This window comes from Pecten maximus, chromosome 14, assembly GCF_902652985.1.
Source record: "Pecten maximus chromosome 14, xPecMax1.1, whole genome shotgun sequence".
Lineage (NCBI taxonomy): Eukaryota > Metazoa > Mollusca > Bivalvia > Pectinida > Pectinidae > Pecten > Pecten maximus.
The window spans coordinates 26,757,643-26,779,767 of NC_047028.1; the positions used below are offsets into that span (position 1 = coordinate 26,757,643).

General features: G+C 34.6%; 2 protein-coding genes across 3 annotated transcripts; both read right to left on the reverse strand.

The window, feature by feature from the left end:
* Nucleotides 1-289: 289 nt before the first annotated feature.
* LOC117341833 (stress protein DDR48-like) lies at nucleotides 290-1,405 on the reverse strand. Its single transcript, XM_033903695.1, has one exon. The coding sequence runs from the start codon at nucleotides 1,403-1,405 to the stop codon at nucleotides 290-292; it is 1,116 nt and encodes a 371-aa protein (XP_033759586.1).
* Nucleotides 1,406-6,947: 5,542 nt separating this feature from the next.
* On the reverse strand, nucleotides 6,948-21,844 carry LOC117342865 (glutamate receptor ionotropic, delta-2-like). Of its 2 annotated transcripts, none has more exons than XM_033905151.1 (13): nucleotides 21,707-21,844; nucleotides 21,066-21,206; nucleotides 17,092-17,520; nucleotides 16,353-16,543; nucleotides 15,695-15,886; nucleotides 15,351-15,461; nucleotides 14,741-14,923; nucleotides 14,451-14,542; nucleotides 12,701-12,791; nucleotides 11,772-12,084; nucleotides 10,910-11,127; nucleotides 8,335-8,600; nucleotides 6,948-7,951 (listed from the first exon to the last, which is right to left on the reverse strand). In XM_033905151.1, the coding sequence occupies exons 1-13, from the start codon at nucleotides 21,816-21,818 to the stop codon at nucleotides 7,705-7,707; spliced, it is 2,586 nt and encodes an 861-aa protein (XP_033761042.1). In that variant the 5' UTR covers nucleotides 21,819-21,844; the 3' UTR covers nucleotides 6,948-7,704. The 2 variants fall into 2 exon arrangements, with proteins under 2 accessions (XP_033761042.1, XP_033761043.1); XM_033905152.1 differs by lacking the exon at nucleotides 21,707-21,844 and adding an exon at nucleotides 21,323-21,427.
* Between the last annotated feature and the right edge of the window lie 281 nt (nucleotides 21,845-22,125).

The window sequence follows — 22,125 nt, forward strand, 5'->3', positions numbered from 1 at the left end:
ATTATGCCATATGAGTGGTCAGTGATACGTGTGCCATATGACTGGTCAGTTATAATTATGCCATATGACTGGTCAGTGATACGTGTGCCATATGACTTGTTAGTGATAAGTATACCATATAACTGGTCAGTGATACGTGTGCCATATGACTTGTTAGTGATAAGTATACCATATAACTGGTCAGTGATAAGTGTGCCATATGACTGGTCAGTTGATAAGTATACCATGTGACTTGTTAGTGATAAGTATACCATATAACTGGTCAGTGATAAGTGTGCCATATGACTGGTCAGTTGATAAGTATACCATGTGACTTGTTAGTGATACGTGTGCCATATGACTGGTCAGTGATACGTGTGCCATATGACTTGTTAGTGATAAGTGTGCCATATGACTGGTCAGTGATACGTGTGCCATATGACTGGTCAGTGATAAGTGTGCCATATGACTGGTCAGTGATAAGTGTGCCATATGACTGGTCAGTGATACGTATACCATATGACTGGTCAGTGATAAGTATACCATATAACTGGTCAGTGATACGTGTGCCATATGACTTGTTAGTGATACGTATACCATATAACTGGTCAGTGATACGTGTGCCATATGACTTGTTAGTGATAAGTATACCATATAACTGGTCCGTGATAAGTGTACCATATGACTGGTCAGTGATAAGTATACCATGTGACTTGTTAGTGATAAGTGTGCCATATGACTGGTCAGTGATACGTGTGCCATATGACTGGTCAGTGATACGTGTGCCATATGACTTGTTAGTGATAACTGTGCAATATGACTGGTCAGTGATAAGTGTACCATGTGACTGGTCAGTGATAAGTGTGCCATATGACTGGTCAGTGATAAGTGTGCCATATGACTGGTCAGTGATAAGTATACCATATGACTGGTCAGTGATAAGTGTGCCATATGACTGGTCAGTGATACGTGTGCCATATGACTGGTCAGTGATACGTGTGCCATATGACTGGTCAGTGATACGTGTGCCATATGACTGGTCAGTGATACGTGTGCCATATGACTTGTTAGTGATAACTGTGCAATATGACTGGTCAGTGATAAGTGTACCATGTGACTGGTCAGTGATAAGTGTGCCATATGACTGGTCAGTGATAACTGTGCAATATGACTGGTCAGTGATCAGTATACCATATGACTGGTCAGTGATAAGTGTGCCATATGACTGGTCAGTGATAAGTTTGCCATATGACTGGTCAGTGATACGTATACCATATGACTGGTCAGTGATAAGTATGTCATATGACTGGTCAGTGATAAGTATGTCATATGACTTGTCAGTGATAAGTGTGGCATATGACTGGTCAGTGATTAGGGTATCGACCTGCTTTCGCTTTGTGTAATTTCTAAACTTTGAAATGTACATTGTGCAGTTGTGTGATCGGCTTAATTCCCTGGCTTGATAACGTCTTACCTGTGTTCCTAATACCTACAGCAGTATTGAATGAAACGAATATAAGCCTGATTCCGAGTAACCCCTAAGAAATTTTTGATCAATACTACCGATCAAAGCAGCTGGTATAGAAAAAAAATATATCTAATTCCTGATTTCAACTTCAGAAAGTAGTCGTCATCTCAGTCGTTAATAAATAGATAGAGAATGAATATACCTCTCATTCTTATTTGATAATTCACAGATCGATTTTCCTCAAGAGACCCTTATTAACGCCGTATTGATCCAAGGCCGGGGTGACGGACATGCTCATTATGTCCAAACGTTCTATCTGCTTTATAGCATGGACGGTATCACCTGGACAACGGTGACAACACTTGATGGCAGCCCAAAGGTAACATAGTATATACTTTGTTTAGTTCATTTTGTTTAACGTCCTATCAACAGCTAAGGTCATTTAAGGACGGCATCCCGTGCCTGTGGCATGTATGCGTGTGGTGAGTGCGTATGTGTGTTTTGGGAGTCTGCGGTATTTTCGTGTTAAGTCTCCGTGTGATAGGCCAGAACTTTTGCCGATTTATAGTGCTACCTCACTGAAGCAAACTGCCGAAGACACCTAACAGGACACCCCATCCGGTCACATTATACTGTCAACGGGCAAATCAGTCATCCCATTCCCAAAATTCATACCTCTATAAAAGAAAATCCGAAAATGGAGCGAAAAATGTGACTTCAAAATACGGCCATTGACATTGCGTATTGATTTATATTTACCATTGTATGGCACTGCAACTATATAACCCTACCAATTCAGTTGCGAGTTCACTAGCTTATGAACTGCCAACTGAAATTTGAATTTGAAAATTTCAACAACAAAAATCGCACGACCAATAAAAAATCGCAGATGGCAAATACAAGCATTGAACGGCTTTAACTTAGCATTCATAGTCAAGATGAATGCCAACTGGAGAGAGGCAAATTCAACATGAAGCGCTAGCGCGCTTCATGGAATTTGCCTCTGTCCAGTTGGCATTCATATTGACTATGAATGCCAACTAAAAAGCCGTTCAATGCTTAAGTGAAAAATAATCCCTTACAAGATCAATTGAATTGTACATAAAACATGTTTTAATTTTGAAAATCAATCTAAAAAAACAATTATCAGCGCTGATGTCAATTATCTTTTAGTTTCCTAAAAGTATGAAACAAATTTTGATTGCAAATTTTGTACGAATTCTCTACGCGGATTCATACAGTTTGCAAACGTTTTTTTCATACCCGAATGAAACTAAAAAAATTACATCATTGCTTAAAACTAACTTTCGCTTCAGGTGTTGTTATGACAAATGATTTTAATATTTTACAAATCCACTAGAACTGATCGGACTAATAGACTTGTTTATGTCGGCAGATTTTATTGTTGTACACCATAGTGATAATAGTGTTTCAAGACGCACTTGCGTCTGCTACGAAAATGTTTCTACAAGCTAAACTCTACATGTATATGTCTGAAATTCTTGAATTTCTACTTTGACAACAGCTTTCCCGAAAGATAGTAGCTTAGGATAAAAATGAGTACATAACTAGGATAAATTTTTTTTTTTTTTTTTTTACTAAGTGTAATTCATAAGGTCATCATTCAATTTAATAGGTGTTTCCTGGTAATACCAATGCTGTTAACACTGTTGTTAGGACAGCGGTAACACCAACAATCACAGCGAGATACATCCGAGTTAATCCTAGGACTTGGTACGACCATATATGCCTTCGATTCGGCCTTAGCGGATGTCTTCTTCAAACAACAGGTACAAATTAAAGCTGAAACATGTCCGACAAAGAGTAATTGTGAACGATTTAAAGCAAGAATAGACCATTGCATAATTATACCTAATACTTGACATTACTTTACAACCCACCCCTTTGTCTCTGAAAGATTAAACTTCCAACTGGATGCAACTGTCAGTATTATAAGAAGGATTTTTTTTTACGTTTTCTTGTGTTGATAAGATTAATTTCTATATACAGCGAGTAAACTTAAATTCATTATTTTTTTGTGAGGAACAGCACATCCGTTCTCGGCGATGTGACAACTTTCATATATTAAACCGTATTGAAGAAACATACGTAAATTTATTTCAAAACGTCCTTGATACAAGTAATGCGTTATATTTCCCTCTTTATCCTACCAAATTCAAATTTTCTATTTTGTTTTTGAGCTGACCCTGTTAAGGACCGCCATCTTGTTGATTAATGAGCGTTAATTACTCCCTATAATGTGTTTTAGGTCGTAAGCATTTCAAGAAGGCATCAGTTGCCTCCACGAGAGACCTGACGCCTTATTTGGTGCTCCAACAGATTATTCCGAATTTTGTACATTGTTCACGTGCGTGTCACCAAAACGAACAATGTGTGTCCTTCACCTTCAACTCAACAGGGAGCACGTGTAGTGGATACAGAATGTTCACAAACACAGCGTTTGTTAGTCAGGATATACCTTATTTCTTCAGCACTGGTATGTATTGAAGTGTTGTGAAGTGAAATAACTCCAGGAACTAAGATAGACATTGTGATTATTATCTTACACAGTAATTCGTTTGCATCATTGAACATTGAATAATACATACGCATAAACCCAGAGTCAGTCAAGCGTGATGATATCAATATGAATAAGTCTCCACCCTTAAAACCTCTCTATGTTTTTGTTTATGAATAAAAGACTTAATCAAGCTAAACTTCAAAATCCCTATGGATTTGTCTTTAATTCCTTTCAAATATCGATTCTCACATTATATCATCATTGGGACATATATTCTTAATCGTTCGACCTTTCTTTTTGTGTGATTTTGTCGGATTTGTTTTGCTTTTGCTATGTAAATGAAGTTTAAGTCTGTCGTGTTGCTTCCTGTGCAAAACTGTGACCGGTCATTCTTGAGAGATAATATATGATCCTTTTAGTCAGGAATTTGATAACGAAGGCTTATTGCATTATCGATAACACTCGATAACTTCCTCATACAAAACTTTAACCCATAAATATCCTCATAAAAAAGCTTATTTCACAGAGGTCCTCATCCAAAGGGTTGTTCACTTCACATACAGATTCAACAGCTTATTCTGTAGATGTCCTCAAACAAAAGCTATTTCCATACAGGTCCTCAATCAAAAGCTTATTGCAAGACATCCTCAAGCAAACCTAGCTCCGTAAGACAAATACAAACACGTATACATTTATATAGAAAATATGTTCCCACAAAACATTATTCCAAAGATGTCCGCACATAAAATCTCACTCCATAGATATCTCTAAATAAAACCTCATTCCACTGACGCCTTCGTACAATATAGGCTTTTACAAAGACGTGAACACATGGAAAAACGTGCCTAAAATATCTTCATATTAACATTACTGCAAAACTGCTTGCATGGAACTCTTTGTTATCTTGGAATCCGTGCTAACAATTTGGTTGACGAAGATAAAATTATGTATTACAAGATACTTAGTTGTACGTGCAAGATATTAAGTCGTACACAATACAATATATTTAGTTGTAGACGATGCAAAATATTTAGTTGTATATGATACAAGATATTTAGTTGTAGAAGCTACAAGATATTTAGTTGTAGAAGATACAAGATATTTAGTTGTAGAATATACAAGATATTTAGTTGTACATGATACAAGATATTTAGTTGTATGAACAGGATATTAGGTTATCTGTATAATATACTCGGTTGTATGTATATGTTAATAAGTTGAATGTACAATAAGCTATGTTATATACGTACAATATACTACAGTAAGTTGTAGGTACACTATACTAAGATGCATTACAAGATACTTAGTTGTACAATATATATGGGTGCTAGATTGCAAGTGCGGTATATACGTACACGATAAATGAATTGTATGCCCCACCGTACTTATTCAATTGTTTTATTCATTTCATGTTTAGTAATATTAGATAGTTTCAATCATTACGTGTTTAGTAATATTAAAAAGTTTTATTCATTTTGTGTTAGTAATATGTAATAGTTTCATTCATTTTGTATTTAGTAATGTTTGAAAGTTTCATTCATTTTGCATTAAGTAATTCACTAGTTTCATTCATTATGTGTTTAGTAAAGTCAATGTAACGTTTCGTCCACGTTAATATGACTGTATTGTTGATGGGACATTCATCGAGGAAAGGTATCATGTGTTTAAATCAAATACATCCAATCACACCGTGAATGATTTTCCGGCGATTGTACTATCTGAAATATAATTGCTTCTTAATTGTAAACTGCAGTGTACATGTACAATACCATTACAATCGTGACAGAAAATCTTCAATATTCTATATTAAAGTACTGACGGATAGTCTGAACTACAGGCCGGACCATGATGGAAACGGTCTATACAAGGTTAACGAGATCAGGCAAAACCAGACAACCGCATCACTGGCCTGCGAACAGCAGTACTCGAAGCTGATTAAAATGTCATCACCTCAGATGTCATTTCTGCAGAGTATCATATCTAACAACAAACTTATGTGTGAGTTTTTAACAATCTGCAAATGTCTGTCTGTGATATAATCATACTAAGTCGTATCATTTCATGGTCACATCTGATTGCGAAAAAAGAGGATATATTTTTTATTCATATATATATTTATCTTTATTTCATCAACAAATAAAAATAAATAAATAATATTACATTTACATTATGAGATTCAATCGATATTCTTACAGAGGTCTTGATATCAAATTGCCAATTAAGATAAGCGTTTGCATCTGATACATCCACATTCTTAAATGAGTCTTTTCTTTCCTACGGGTATCCGCCAGCCATAACGTTAATGATTCCTTGACATGTAGTAACTAGAGTCTTCAGTTGACCATAGCTGTTACATGTGCTGCATAACCTGCTAAAAACCGAGCGTTCCTTTATTGTTTCCAGTACAGGACTACCGCTTCTACGTATCCGGACGTTACGACACTGAATGGAGATACGATGACGGAACAGAAATAAACGACAGCTCACTTTGGTCTCCAAGTCAGCCCGACACCTCTCTTGGTGCCTGTGTCATGGTGACACAGACCGGACTCTCCAGTGTCGACTGTACACAGCTTCTGTTCTCTATCTGTCACCACTGATGTGATGCAGGGCAAAGAAATGACCTCCATATATTTGTAAACATAATTAGTCAACATCACACGGGAGTGATGTTTTTATTATTATCAACGACGAAATAATACACAGTACCATCAGCAATTGCGCATAAAAGTAAACAATTATTTTTCCTCGTGTGTTAAATGAACTGCAACGTAATATTACTGAAATACGTTTAAACAGTTGATCTCGAATTCTTAATTTTCGATCGGTAAATTGATCGACAGTCAACTTGATGAAAGGTGAGTATGGTGTTGTCTTATTTGCATTAAGCAGCCGACGTTGTTGTCATCATATTGACTATTACATCATTTCACATTAATGGTGTTACGTTCCTTCAAAATCACAAAGAGACAAATCTAATATGATGCCTGACTTAAAATCCCTCCTTTTATTTGCTCTTTCTGGGGTTTGTTTTCATTTATTGGTGATTCCTTGACAACCGTCTTCACAATTATGAGTCTTGTTGTTACATGGATGTTAAACCTCTAAAACAAAGCAACTCGCATGATGTTGAAGTTGGCTTATATTTGAGTGTCAGACCAGACTATGATGGAATGTATTGGACTTAAACCTTGTGTAAGAACGAGTTTATTTTTATTGAATTCAATTCTGATTGTTAAGACTTCCGGAAGAGACATCTCTAATTCAGTAATTTCGCTAATTATCATAACCTCTTGTTTCTATTGGCTGGCTCCAATAAAACACGTTTAATTACTTCTTTATAAAACATGCCTTTTCCCATTTCCTCGTACTTTCTGTAGTCAGTATTGAAGTTCCTTGAACTGCTACGATATATATTCCACGAGGCCGAAGGTCAAGGCAAGGCCGAAGGTCGAGTCAAGGCCGAAGGTCAAGTCAAGGCCGAAGGTAAAGTGCAATAGAACATCGGTCAATTACCAGTACCGAGGGTCAAATATTCTGGACTATTGCACAGACACCCATGATATAATTGTTTTATTACATAATCACTATGCACACTTAGACACTTAGAATCACTGAAATCCTGACATTATTCATGATAGAACGTCATCATTTAGTGTTATAATACATTGATTTACAAGTATCATTTCCCGACTGCAATCCTTTGTTACATCATAGCGACTCTAAAATAGAATTTTCACCTCACAGTGTTGGTATTTTCATGTTTTTCCCTGTAAACCTTCACCACAGATAATGTTACTTCAAACAAAACGCTAAGAAACGCAAGCACCAATCCTACCCCTAACAGATAAAATGCACTTTGTATATCGGCAAGGGAGATAACTTTGGTATACGTTTGTAAACTCTCAGGGCAAAAATCTCTCTTTGGCCAACGTCTTCGCTTCCAGCAGGAGATCAAACCGTTCTCGTGCATCGCCATTATTCTGAAACAAAAACGAAGTGTTTAAACATGGCAGGCAATATGCGTAGTGACAAAGCGTAAATACAATAAGTGTTTCAAGTTTTGACATTTATAAATTTAATCTTCCCAGCTTTAAGAGGTTTGGTAAATATTTTTATTTTCTAGCTACGAATGCATGGTAAGGGAACAATACTAAAGCTAAACAAAAATTATTATCTCGAAAAATGTATTTTTTAAAAATCATTTTGGTGTTGGAAATAAAACAAACCATATACTTCGTTGATACATGTCAAATAAGCTGATACGTTAATGCATCCGGAATTCAAATTAAGCTGAATGCATTTACAAAATGCTGCTACTAAATTTTTGGTCTCGCATTAAAAGTTACTACTGAGGATATCGTACTTATGACTGAAGAGTTCAGTTAATGGAGATCCATTCGGTAGCCCAAAACTGTACTGAACGGGTAATATTTCCGCGGATCCAGTATAAAGAGAACACTCGTTGGCCATCTTCACTTGAATCTGACTTCTATCCCCAATATGTACATAGTTCCCACGCAGAACCTTGTCAATATGCACATCCTGGTCCATGCTTAAAACGTCTGGATCTGTTCTATTGAAGCGAACCATCCCTGTATAGACTGCTTTAAATACCGGAAGTGACGACATCTGAAATGATTTGTTTTAAACTGAATATTGACAAGGCATTATTTAATAGAAAATTAAACCCCTCTGTATAGACTCTAAAGAGGACAAATTATAGCACATTTAAGCATAATGGATGTAGACCTGCATCAACTTGTGTTTCTAGGTTACTGAGATGGTTGTAAGTGTTTAATATCTTATCGACACAATACAGGCAGTTAAGGTTGGTGCTGTTCAACTTAATAGACCCTTCGCAATGTCATTCGACTGCAATGTGATATCATAGGCCCATTGACATGACTTCTCTCTTGGTCCATTATACTGACCAATTCCTTGCTTTCAACTTAAATTGAAAACGACAGGCAGAGAACTACAATGACCAATTACGTGTACATAGATTTTGATTTGTCTCGGTCTGGGAGACAATGCTTTGTCATTTCCTGGGGCAAGCACTCAAATCAATAATCAATTATCAATTATAGGAAAATAAAAAGAAGTACGTTGTTTCAATGTCAACACATTTCTTAGTTGGCTTTGTTTATGCTATATACAGCATAGCGGATAAAATCATTTCTTTTTAATTTGTAAAATGCAACTTAAACATGGTCGTATCATTAACGTAGGAAGTTAATGGCGGAAAGAACGAGACAATGATATCTGTATTTGCAAGCATAATGATTACAATGGTGTGTACTTAACCAGGTAATGATATTTTGACACAAAACACTTTGCTACATCATTCTACCACTTCAAGTAACCTAATTCAAACATGGCGGCATTGGTTGTTAAAATACGGAATGTTTGTATCAAGCGGAACAAATATAAAGAACGAAGAAAATAGTTTTTTTTGTAATTACCGGGCCGTTGCTAATGGAATGAAGCCTGGAAATGTACATACTCATGCATTTGTGTCTTTGATTGATATTTATGTTGATTTAATGATGGATTCATGAAAAAGAGGTAATAGCATTTCACCATTAAACATGTTTATGTTATTTGCCTGTCTGATATGATTAAAACCCAGACTTTGAAAAATTCATGAATCTGCATTGGGCGCCTGTAGCCTCTAACATTGTTAAAGTAGTGCTTATAATAGCGAAGTTGGGACTAGTCGATCATGGTCGAGTTGCCTCCCTTTGTTGCGGTAAGATTTTTATCTTTTTGTTTTGTTTTTGTTATAATTGTTTAAACTGAAATTAATCATACGTTATGAACGTTGATATCAATTACATTGGATGGAATTATATCAGATATTTCTTTAATTTAATTATCCAAGGTTTTGCACTGTTTACTCATTTTTTAGCAATATCTTTTGATGGTAATAAAATGCAAGATATATATATATATATATTAATTGATTGCATGGTATGGTTTTCATTTAAATAATGAATCATAATTTCATCTGGTTACATGTGTAACAATTTCTTCAGTCACGTGCATTACAGTATCATTGGTTTGTGTATTAAATGACAGTCTTTTTTGCTTTGCCTGACAGAATGTCACTCGTGTAACATTTTTATTACGTTTGTCACATGGGATGATTTGTGAAAACTATATTTGGTAGTAAACTTTTGCGCAGATGTGTAAGGAATCAGGTAGTTATCGTAAAACCATTTCTTACTTCTCTTGCATTGAAAATACATTATACAATCTATAGAAATGTATATGGCCCTTCGTCAATTCAAATTTTGAATTAAAAATTTTGAGTGCAATATTCTCCTTTATACTACGGGTTTTATAAAATCTTGATAAACTGTTTATTATACTTATACATTTTCATAAAATCTTGATAAACTGTTTATTATACTTATACATTTTCAATCATTTTGTCCTTTCCCGGAGTAGACAAAACTTTCACATGTTACAGATGTCTCAGTACATATCATATACTTGGAAGTATGACCCGGAACATGTAGGTGCAGCTACCTACCACAAGCTCCAGAAGTAGTTGTTAAAGGAAATAAAGTATGAATAAAAAAATCCCTGTTTTTGTCATATCTCCCGCCATTGAGAAATATGTTGTGTCTATGTTGAAATTCTTACGTTGAAGTATTGTACGTTGTCTCAACTTTCAAATCTAATCAAAATTCAACGTTTAATCAACGTCGATCGTCAACGTCGAAGGAACGTTTGATCAACGTTATTGTGCTTGCTAGTGCCAGAATATTTGCGGAAATATGTCGTGTGTATCTTTCTCTCGTTACAAAAATGTTAATTTTCATAATTTCTGACGTCCTTATGATATGTCCACCACATGAAAAGGCAGTTAAAGTGACAAACAATTTTGGTTTGGAATTACCATACAACACCTTGCATGACAACCTACACTGTACCTGGAACATGGTGACCCATGACGTGCCCCCGATAACACCCCACGAGTACACGTCCTGCTGGACCATTCCCTCCACGCCTTGGAATGGCAGGAAATCCTTAGTTACGGTCAAAAATGCCACGAGGTTTCCAGTGTATGTGGCGATGAGAACGACACAGAAAATCCACCAGCTACCAACAAGGATTCGTGCCACTTGTGTCCCTCGCAATCTGCCCCCACCTATAAAATATCCAGTCTCATATATTAATCTGTTTTGTTATGAAAACATCACGGGTTATCTGTAATAAAGGTTTCTGATATTTTATGGATGTTTAGAGACGCATTTAAAACTTGGTGTATTTTAAGTAATGCTATTTGACGTAGAAACAATACAAAAACTGAAAGTAACTTAAAGATAGAATAAACAAAATTATAACAAAAACAAAACAAAACCAAAAAAAACCAAAAACGAACTCGAACATAAACAAAACAAACAAAAAAACTAAATAAACAAACAAAATCAAAACAAAACAAAAGACAAAAACAAAACAAAGAAAACAAATCAAACACAAAAAAAAACAACAAGCATTTAATATTGAAGGATGGTACAAAATACACGAAACATATCAGGGCCTTTGAATACAAATGAAAGTTAGACACACTAGAGCAGAATTGACAGAACTGTCACAATCTAGAAGGGAAGATGTAATGACAGCATGATTCAATTTTGATACTTTTCAACATAGGATTTATTTCAAAAGAACGTCAATTTATTTTTATAAAATGGTTATATCAACATAATATTTTTAAGAATTCGTGATATTAAGAGTACCATTAATTATTTTCATTTGGAAAATATTTATGAATAAATCAGTAGGCTATACCTCGTCCAATTAGGGCGCCATACATGTACCAAAGAACGTCCAAATACGACCATGGTTGCAGGCCCACCTTCACGCGATAGGGGCTGATCCTGTCCAATAGGCATGCGAAGAGAGACACTACAACTAAACATCCGCCAATACAAGCAAGAAGAATCCAGTGAAACGGATCTATGTAAGTCCGCCATTTTTTAGTATTTGGATCTTCTTTCGTCATCAGGAGGACAGTAGCGTCATAAAAGAATGGATGAGTGAAATCCATCACTATCTCTCTCAAACTCAGAACGGTTAGTGGTGATGCAGCAAGATCAACCTCCTGTGTAAAAAATAAAAAAATAAATAAGAAGATGATGTAATTGCAGTCATTATCAAGAGTCAGCACCCTAACCTGCCATATTGAATATTTGAATATCGAGTCTTTTTGCTGTTGTTGTTGTTGTTGTTGTTGTTGTTGTTTTCCCTTCTTCTTTAAATCTGTGCATTGCAGTGAGTAAATGGTATCTCAGGAAACAGCCTAGTAGTTTGTGAGTAACTGACAAGAAATTGCTAAAAAAAAGAACTACAATGAAACGAATAACTAACAAAATTGAACGCAAATTGGAATGTTTTGCTGTATTTAATGGTCATATCGTTTAGAACTCATAAAATGTACCGAAAACAGGAAATTCACCTTCTGAATTTTCCTAAAGAAAATGTATAGGAATATTTCCATCAGGGATCTTGGCACCACAATCGATGATCTCGAACGTTTACAGGTAATATGTTTTAAATGGCAACAGCTGGATTTCTTTACAGAGCGGACAGACGAAAAGTGCCTGGGACCACAAACAGAAGGCAATTGGAAAAGCCTCTCATAAAAGCATTGGGAAACATCGACAAAAACAAAACATATTTCATATGCAATTATTTACTTGTAACAATTCAGTACTCACGTTCCGTTGTAGTTGCCCTATAAGTCCTGACCAAAGTCCTCTTTCGTCCGTCACCCCCCACTCTAAGTCTGGAGACGTGGTTAATCTATAACTGTTAATTAACAGAAATTAATTGAAATTCTAAATCATATTCGTAAGACCTTTATACAAAATCTAAAATTTTCTTTATTGTTGTTCAGATTAGTTCAGAAATGATAAATAAATAAATAATAAATTTGCTGATGTTCCTATTTGCTTTTTCTATTAATTGAATTGAGATGAAGTAAAACAACTCCCCTAGAAGAAACTATATTTGGGGACTTATTAACCTACACCAATTATAAAGCTTTTTTCAGCTGCAAATAATCAGACGATTGTTTGTTGTTTTGTTTTGCGTTTGATCTTGCACTACTCGTCTATCTATAGTCTACATTCTTTGTAGTTTTAACGCTTATCGGCACATTTATTAATTTGTCAGAAATTATTCAACCAAACATGGGATATATTGATTAAACATCATTCCAGTCAGTTGATATCTATTTAAGTGCTTAAGTTTTCAAAGTACACAATTACAATATGTAAATAATGAATTATTGAAATTGCGTGTAGTGATCTACAACGATATGACGGAAGTCTACTGAGGAAATGTCTCTTGTGGCTGTCACGGCAACGTTTGCTTGTTTGTCTATGAGGTTGGTAATTATTGATGACTAAAATCAATTACACGATACAGGGAAATATCCGCTACATATTGATATAGATCATCACGAGAGGCAAATAATGACATATAATCTACTAATACACAGGCGTATAGTGAATATATATATTTTTGATAAAATACCATTCTGGGCAAATTTGATCTTTAACGATGGCGGAAGTTGTATCATATTGCTAATTCTATAATGTAATTACATGTGTAGATGATGCTGAAAGCAAAACACCATTTTGGCCTGATGTTGTGATATTACACACCGTAGGATTAGTTATGGGAAATATAGATATACTCGACAATATTACTTGGTGTACTCTATAATATTAATGATATGATATAATCTCTAAGGTTGGCAGTACATCAAAGAAAATAGTTAATAAAGTGTAATTCTAACTCAAAATCGGCCAAACTAGTGCAAATACGAACAAAATATAGATTTGTATGACAACCTTTGACAGCGTACAGGGATAACAAGACCAGGTGCTCTGGAAGTATAAGCGTCTTAGGCTTCATTGACGATAGTCGCATAACAAATCTAGATCAAGTCTGGGGTAAGTCACAGTCTCAAGAGGATCAGACATACAATTTACCATCAAGCATTAAACACGTCTGAATTTTTATCGTACTTGGAAATGAAAGTTTCCAATGAAATTAATTATGTCAATCATCAAGCATTACCAATGTCTTTATCAATTTTCAGGCTATACTATAATCATATAATTTAACTTAAAATGAATAAATATTTAATTACATATATACTCTATCAAGCTCTGCCTCTATAATTTGTATCTAACTTTCGCGGTCTTATACAGTGATTTTGTAAAGACGCTGTCATTTTGTATTTGTTGGTGTGAATTTGTTATATCTCTTAGCCATGGGTGCCATTATATTAATTATATGAGTAATAGTGTATACTCTGTTGATGACGTACCCGAAAGAGTCCCAGTGTGTAAGCACGACATTTCGAAGATCTGAAAATATCGTTTACACATTTGTTTACAAATGGAATCGCCTGTATATTGTTTAATAACAAGACATATTTGTATAAATAGAACTCACGTGAAATTCATATCCTTGGCAAGCTGTCGTAGTATATCGAAACATAATCCATCATATGAGTTGTTTCCGAGATGCTCAACAAACGGATAATACTATAAAATGAGGAGAAAAGGAGAATTAAACGCTTAAAGAATATAATAAAAATATATATTTGAAATATACTGAACACTCTTGGTCAGATTATCTAGAATCTGTACAACGGTATAATGCTTTTCTGATCAGTTTTATTTTAAACTATTTATACTCCCATAATACAAAATATTGCCAATACGATATAGTTCAATAATTACCGCAAGTGTTGACACCAGTAGCTGGCGGCCATTAAATCCGAACTCTTTGTTGGGAAACAGTGATTCTGACAAACTGTGTCCTCCACTAAGGTGGATTAGTCCAACACGGTGTAAAAATCGACCGTCCCTATTCCACATCAACGTATCCACTGGGAACCATAGCAACGATAACGATGTCTGGTACTGTCAACATCGTGAGTTAGTATGACAAACATATATGGAAGATATCATATTATAAGTTAATGATTTTAAGATATAAAATACGCATATAGAATATTTTATTTTGCCGATTTATGCTTTTGTGTATTCTCATGTTTCAACAAACAGTTTCTAAAAGTTATCACCATTGTTAACGTAATGAAATTGGATTTAAAATTTCACAGTCGATTTAATTCTACAAGTAATTCATATCCACGTATAATCAGTTAAAAGCAACCTCTATAATCAATTAAGTGTTGAAATTTGTATAGATTAAAAAAAAGTTCATTTATGACCTCAAGCCTTCCCATCTCATCAAAACATTGAAGTAAATTCATTTCAAATTAAAGCGGCTAATTCTCTTTGGAACCTTTTCTATAAAGAGAGCGTAACATAGGAAAATCAATCCTACCTTTTCCATCTGCTCCAGAAACATGTTTGAGAATGTAGTCTGCCCACTATAATTCTTAATAAGTGTCATTTTCGCTGCTGAGTGGATGAGATGCATCATTGAAGAATATTCCTTTACAAATATGAACAATTAGATTATTTTCAGAAAATTGATATTAAGAAATCATACAAATGTAAATACATTTATTCATCTTATTTAACATTGGACATAACAGTTAATAAAAACGAATGATTCCCAGTTTCGCATTGTATTTTAAACTGATAATACATAGCCCTATATTGTAGTATACTGAATCAATCATATGAATATTAATGAAGCTATACTTACATTGTATTAATACTTACATTTGAACAGTTCCTCTCCATTTCGTCTTCACCTGACACCCATGAGGGAAGTGAGACAATAGCTATGTTATGAAATGTGGAATCGTTAAGTGCATCATGAAATTTCTCTGATGAGCCTGTGGATACCAGCAACAACTCAGCGAAATAATAAACTGCTTTGAGTGCTTTCTTCTGTTCATCGTACGTCTTGATCTGGATGTGAATTGAGGAAGTATAAAAAGTGTTTTTGTGCTATTCGTACAATTGTTTTTTAAAAAAGAAACATTTTGTTCTATAACTTTACCCTAAAAATCTGTCTTTAATATTGAGATCATCAATTGACTTATGTGTCAGTGTGCGAGATCTGCGTGATAAGCATTCAAATTGAACTGATTATTCTAATAATATTATCTACATATTGTGATTTTAACGATTTTGTTTGTAGTTTTCATGTGTTTTCGATATTGATATTATCTTTAAAAAATAATAATTACGATTTGGTCGGATTGAAGTGATATTTTACAACTGACAAAGTTTACCTAGGTGCTACTAACTATGAATAATTAATATAAAAAATCGTTTTTTCTTCTATTTGTTTTGCGTTAGAATTTAGTAATTGCTGTATTATATCAATATTATCTGTTATTTTAGAAATATTAAAAACATAAGATTAACATACCGCTTCCAAAACTTTCAAACATTTGTCTTTGCACAGCACAGCTATTTGTAATGATTTCTGTTCCCCAACGGCAGTAGATTTTTCGAATATATCCAAGAATTCCTTCTCCGCTGTCCGATCGATTATATGTGTACTCCTTGCGATGAAGTCATATTTTGACATGTCGTCAAATAAAAATCTCATGTTTTTCTCTGAATGGAATAATGCATGTCTTTGTAAAATAGCATGAAATGGTAAACATTCAATGAATCAAAAATGTATGTTTTCATTTAGTTGTATACTGAAATGATTATTAATTTAAAGAGCAAAATGGAAAAATAAATATAGAACGAGAGAGTATTTACTGAAGAACCCGGTGAGATTAATCGGTAAAAGAATCATTATGAATCACGAAATAAACCATTGTATAAAAGTTTCTTGTAAAGTATCAGACAGAAATTCTGTTAAATCTTAACGAAATGATTTTAACATAATGTGACTCTTGTAAGGACAGCTTATCAACATTCAAAGTGATTGGTGCCTTACTATACTAGACAGCATCGACTAAAAGTTGTCCTCTTCAACAATGTATAATCGGGAATTTTTCTCCTGTTTTTTTTCTGCAGGGAATATTTAAAGACTGAAATTGTCCTGCAGGACACATACAATAGTATATTGCCCAGCGTTTTGGAAGTACATTATCAGTAGTACAAATGGTATCTTACGTTTCGAACAGATTTTCTAATGAGATGACACTCACCAAACACAGATTCATAAAATATTAGGACGTTTTTCCACTTCTCAGTTGCCATTAAAGATGTCACAATGCGTGACAAGTGTATATTTGAATCATTGTCGATTGGATATACGTCACTTCCGTTACAATTCATCGCCATGTCTTTATCCGGTTGACAGGAATTTGATTGGACGTCACACGTACTGTCACGGCATCCAGTCAGTGTCTGGTCAGTGTTTTCTTTCGCGTCATCAGAGTATAAGATATTCTTGCGGAAGTTAAGATTGCTGCCGTATTTTGGTAGACATATTGCTTGAGGACCACCTGTTGTCATGATGACACACATCCGTATATACGGGATACCTAGCTCCTGCAGAACACCAATGGCCTGGGAGGTTGGTAAAGGGATCTTGAATACCAGGAAAATGTCTACACTGTTTCGGGAACGCTCAACTATGGAATAAACATAAATGATACATATATGTATACCAACTGATATTTAGCAGAATACTTAAGGTATCTTTTGTTCAGTCCTTGGTTTACCATCTTGAGAATATGACAACCTATAGCTATTTGACCTAGATATGTGTGTTTGGTACGTGTCGTCAATGATGCAATAGGCGCTTATCGATCCGGAACAAATGGTCGTAATTTGTTCCCTACTTTTTCAAGGGGTTTCCAAGCAAATCTATATTTTTATTCGTACTTTGGCCGCGTTTAATCAATTCTGAGTTTAAATCATAATATATCCATTGTTTTTAGCGATATCCTGACAAATACACCCCATTTTCTTTATCAACCATTTCCTGAATCACGTGACCAAATTCAATATAACACAGATTAGGTACAATAAATGAAGCTTGAAATCCTCCTGACAGAAGACATGTTACAATATCGAAAAAAAAAATCAAAATTGTCGTTTGCTTTAGACAGACATGAAATGCAATCATTCCGTAAACACAGAATGACAAACAATGAACCTTCACTGACGACAAATCAATGATGTAAATAATGGTATTCTACGTCTTGTTGGACATTGTTTATTTGGTCTGAATTGGTTTAGAATGTCAATATCGATTGAAGGTCCAATTAATCCGTGAGAATACCTAATGATCCACAATGGAGACTTCAGGAAATGCTAACAGCGCATGAGTCAATATATGGAGTGTTCAGACATTGTATAACGCTAATCAGCATTGAGTTAGCGATTGGAATTCCAATTATATCTTTCATATTAATTGGTAGTATTCTGCATTGTTTGATTGACATATTTAAGAATAAATTGAAAGATATTAAAATTTCAGTGAAATCGTGATACATTAAACGACGTGATATCACAAAAACACAATATAATCCCATCAAAAAATTCGCAAAAAGTCATATTGAATTTAATTTGCATAGAAATATTTTTTTGCGTGAATATCAGATATATTTAGCATTTAATAATTTTTATCAAAATGTTATAGCTTAATACGTACAGAAGATTGCAATTTGACTCTATTTTTATTTCTTTTTATTTTGTTCATCTTAATCACTATTGTTTCTCCTAATGCCAGTATAAACTGGACAGTGACTATATATTATAATCATTATGCCCCACCAATCTAAGCGCAATATCTTTGATAACCCTGACGTATCGATAGGTTCTTAAACAGCCATCTCCGTTGATAACAAGGTAACCATCCAGCCCTCAGCACGCGTTTAAAGTTATGCTTGTTTGTTTGTTTGTTTGTTTGAGTTTAACGGTCCATCGACAGTTAGGGTCAATTATAGTCAGACAAAAAGTTTTAATTTAGACGGTGAACAATACAACAAACTTTTTAAAGACCGTAACGCTCTGTAGACAAATATATCTTAAAACGACGGCGTGAAGCGTTATACCTGGACAAAGGTAGCTGGACAAAGCACAGTTCAGATTACAATCACAAATGAATAGCAATATGTCACCGCCAGCTCCCTAAAAGGATTTTAAGAGAAGACACAGGTAGATAGTACCTCGAATGATTAGTTTGATAATATACACAGCATTTGCCGTACAATGGATACCAAACTGCGTCTGAGCTATTTCATCCTTTTAAGTCTCGTCAGTGATTTTTCGGGCAAATATGCAGAAATCTATAAGAAACATTAGGGATATCAAAATTGGTCCAAACAAATACCTAAATACAAAAAGGAAATTATCTATTAAAACTGGACGCCGTACTCGAACATATCGCGTGACTTAACTATAATTGTATTTTGTTACAATTTAATTGGACTTTTCCTTTTAGAGTCACCCGGAGATGGTACCTTAACGACTACCGAATGTTTATTTAATAATATGATTTGATCGAAAACGCAAAGCTATCATTATCATTGAGCTTAATCGAAGCGTAAGCACCAATTAATCTAAATAGCGTATGTACTCGATGGTATCCTTCAAATTAATAAACGACACACCCGGGAGTTTTACCTCATTAATTAAAAGTTTGTATACAATCGTAAATACATTTCACCGTGCACCGATAATATTAATCAGGTCAGTTACTGATGTTCAACGCCGCATGTCAATCTAGGCAACTCTGCTCCTCAGCGGCTTGTTCATTAATGGCTCGCATCAATACTTTTGACGAACAATCTGAGTCATTTTTTTCGCATTCTGTAGCATGTAATGAAAGTGAAATAAGTAGGTCGTATACATTTTCGTAAGGTTAAATAAATTAGTTAGACGCGCTCGATACTTGTCACCACCCTTTTTCTAAAATATGGAATAACCCGGAATTGACCTAGATGTCATGGCATGACAAGACGCTTAGCTTTTAGAAACACGTGGTTCATTATCCTTGTTCTCTCCTCATGGTATCCGTGCTAATCTGTATTTGTTCATAGTTAATCATCATGTTATCAATTTTAAGTTAGAATAACCATTCGCTTCGTAGTAGGTATTCTGACTTTTTCTTGATAAATGAAAGACACAAATATGAAATTGACCATTACAGCAATACTAATGCACCATTCACTGCCTAAAACGGAAAGATTGTCCTTATTTAATTATAATTGATTTCAAACAATATCATTAACTTCCCTATGTCCATTTCATTACTAGTTCATTATGATTTTATTTCACTTAAGAATCGTGGAACACAGAGACACGAACAGGTGGGTGATATTTTTACCGTGCGGCCCATATCATGTATCTAAAAGGCCGATTAAACATAAGAAATCTTCGAATTAGTATGAAGAGTAATCTTCAAAGATAAAAAAAACAAAAAAATTAATTGTCCCCTCTAAGCTCTCATTTCGTCTTTGTGTGCTATTTAGAATATTTATATAAAAACATATACTAGCAGTCAAGGGTTATGAATCTATGCTTAATGAATTCGAATTCCACTAAGTACTAGCTCTGCTGGAACGTCAGGTCGCATTCCCTTTAACCCTTTTCCAAGGGTCTCCATTTTAGTTATTGTTGTCCATATTTTGCCATTGTTTGATATATTTTGAGTTAGAATTGTGGTTTCGTTACTATGTAGTTATTCACAATTCTTAGTAATCTAAGCTTAGTATAATCCATATGTATATGTTCAATTATTTGCCAACCCAAAAAACTCTGTACAACCACATTTTTGATACCACTTATTTTATGACAGACAGACAGACAGACAGACAGACAGACAGACAGACAGACAATTATAATTATTATAATCATTTTGGAATTTGCGTTGTGATCTTTTATTTAGTCAGCTTAATGTGAAGGCTTAGAATTGAACCACGAGTTGGCTGCCATTTAATTTAACATTTACTGAATTATGCAAGGATATTAAGAGTCCATGGTTATATGCAGAATTTAATCTTAAGTTCAGTTCGATAGTAAATTGTTTGCATTTACTTATCAAATAGTAGTTATGTTGTGATGTAAAAATAACAAGCAAACAAACAAACAAAATACCAAAAGAAAAAAACACAACAACAACAAAGAAACAAAAACAAAATATGGCGATTACATAATTGGACGTACTTACTGGTTTGAGTGACGTCATAGATTTCTGACGTAGTAATATTAATCCAAAGTATGTTGAAGATCATGGTCACGTTCTTTACGTTAAAAGTTTCTGTTCGTTCAGTAAATCCATGTGATATGTTCACGCATTCCGTAATTACACCTACAAGAAGATAACATGTTATGGTAAAATAATGCACAACTGGATACAAATGTTATACATATTTCGCTATTGTGATAGATAAAAACCCTTAAAGAGGGCTGAAACAAAGTACAAACTGTAATAATTTCCCTGTTTTCCTCCAGAAATATGTATGTATGTATGTATGTATGTATGTATGTATGTATGTGTGTGTGTGTGTGTGTGTGTGTGTGTGTGTGTGTGTGTGTGTGTGTGTGTGTATGTATGTACGTACGTACGTAATGTATGTATGTATGTATGTATGTATGTATGTGTGTGTGTGTGTGTGTGTGTGTGTGTGTGTGTGTGTGTGTATGTATGTATGTACGTACGTACGTACGTACGTAATGTATGTATGTATGTATGTATGTATGTATGTATGTATGTATGAAGGTAGGTAGGTAAGTAGGTAGGTGGGTGGGTAGGTAGGTACATGTAGGTAGGTAGGTCAAAATAAAATTATTTACATAATAAAAACTCACCTATCTTTACTTCATGTTCAACATTTTGAGAATATATGCATGGTATATGGATAAACCCTCCGAACACTACACACAGACACAACCATAAGGCTTTGTACAGATGAACTCCCATGCTGTACCTCCTAACAGACTGGTGTACTAATGAATCTCCTGGTAGAAATCAGCATGACTTCTAGTGCATGATTCCATCTGTATTTATGTCCATAGTGAGTCTGTATAACAATGAATTATTAATCACTTAGCAGCATGTACTCATGTTGTTACAGGTCAGATTCGTTCGATCGAGTTTACCAATAAGACATCCCGCTGTACTCACTTAGCTGATAGGTTCATTGTTGATTACAATGCTCCCGACAGGTTTGATATCCTATCAGCTTCCGACTTTGGTTACGTGAGGTAACTTTGTAGTGATAAGTCCT

Excerpts from the sequence above, each read along its gene's own strand:
- LOC117341833 (XM_033903695.1), bottom strand. The coding sequence starts at position 1,405 with ATGTACATTTCAAAGTTTAGAAATTACACAAAGCGAAAGCAGGTCGAT.
- LOC117342865 (XM_033905151.1), bottom strand. The coding sequence starts at position 21,818 with ATGGGAGTTCATCTGTACAAAGCCTTATGGTTGTGTCTGTGTGTAGTG. Across the intron at positions 21,207-21,706 it reads TGAACATGAAGTAAAGATAG|GTGTAATTACGGAATGCGTG; the intron begins GTGAGTTTTTAT and ends ATCTTCTTGTAG. Across the intron at positions 7,952-8,334 it reads ACTGAACTCTTCAGTCATAA|AATAATGGCGATGCACGAGA; the intron begins GTACGATATCCT and ends TTTTTGTTTCAG.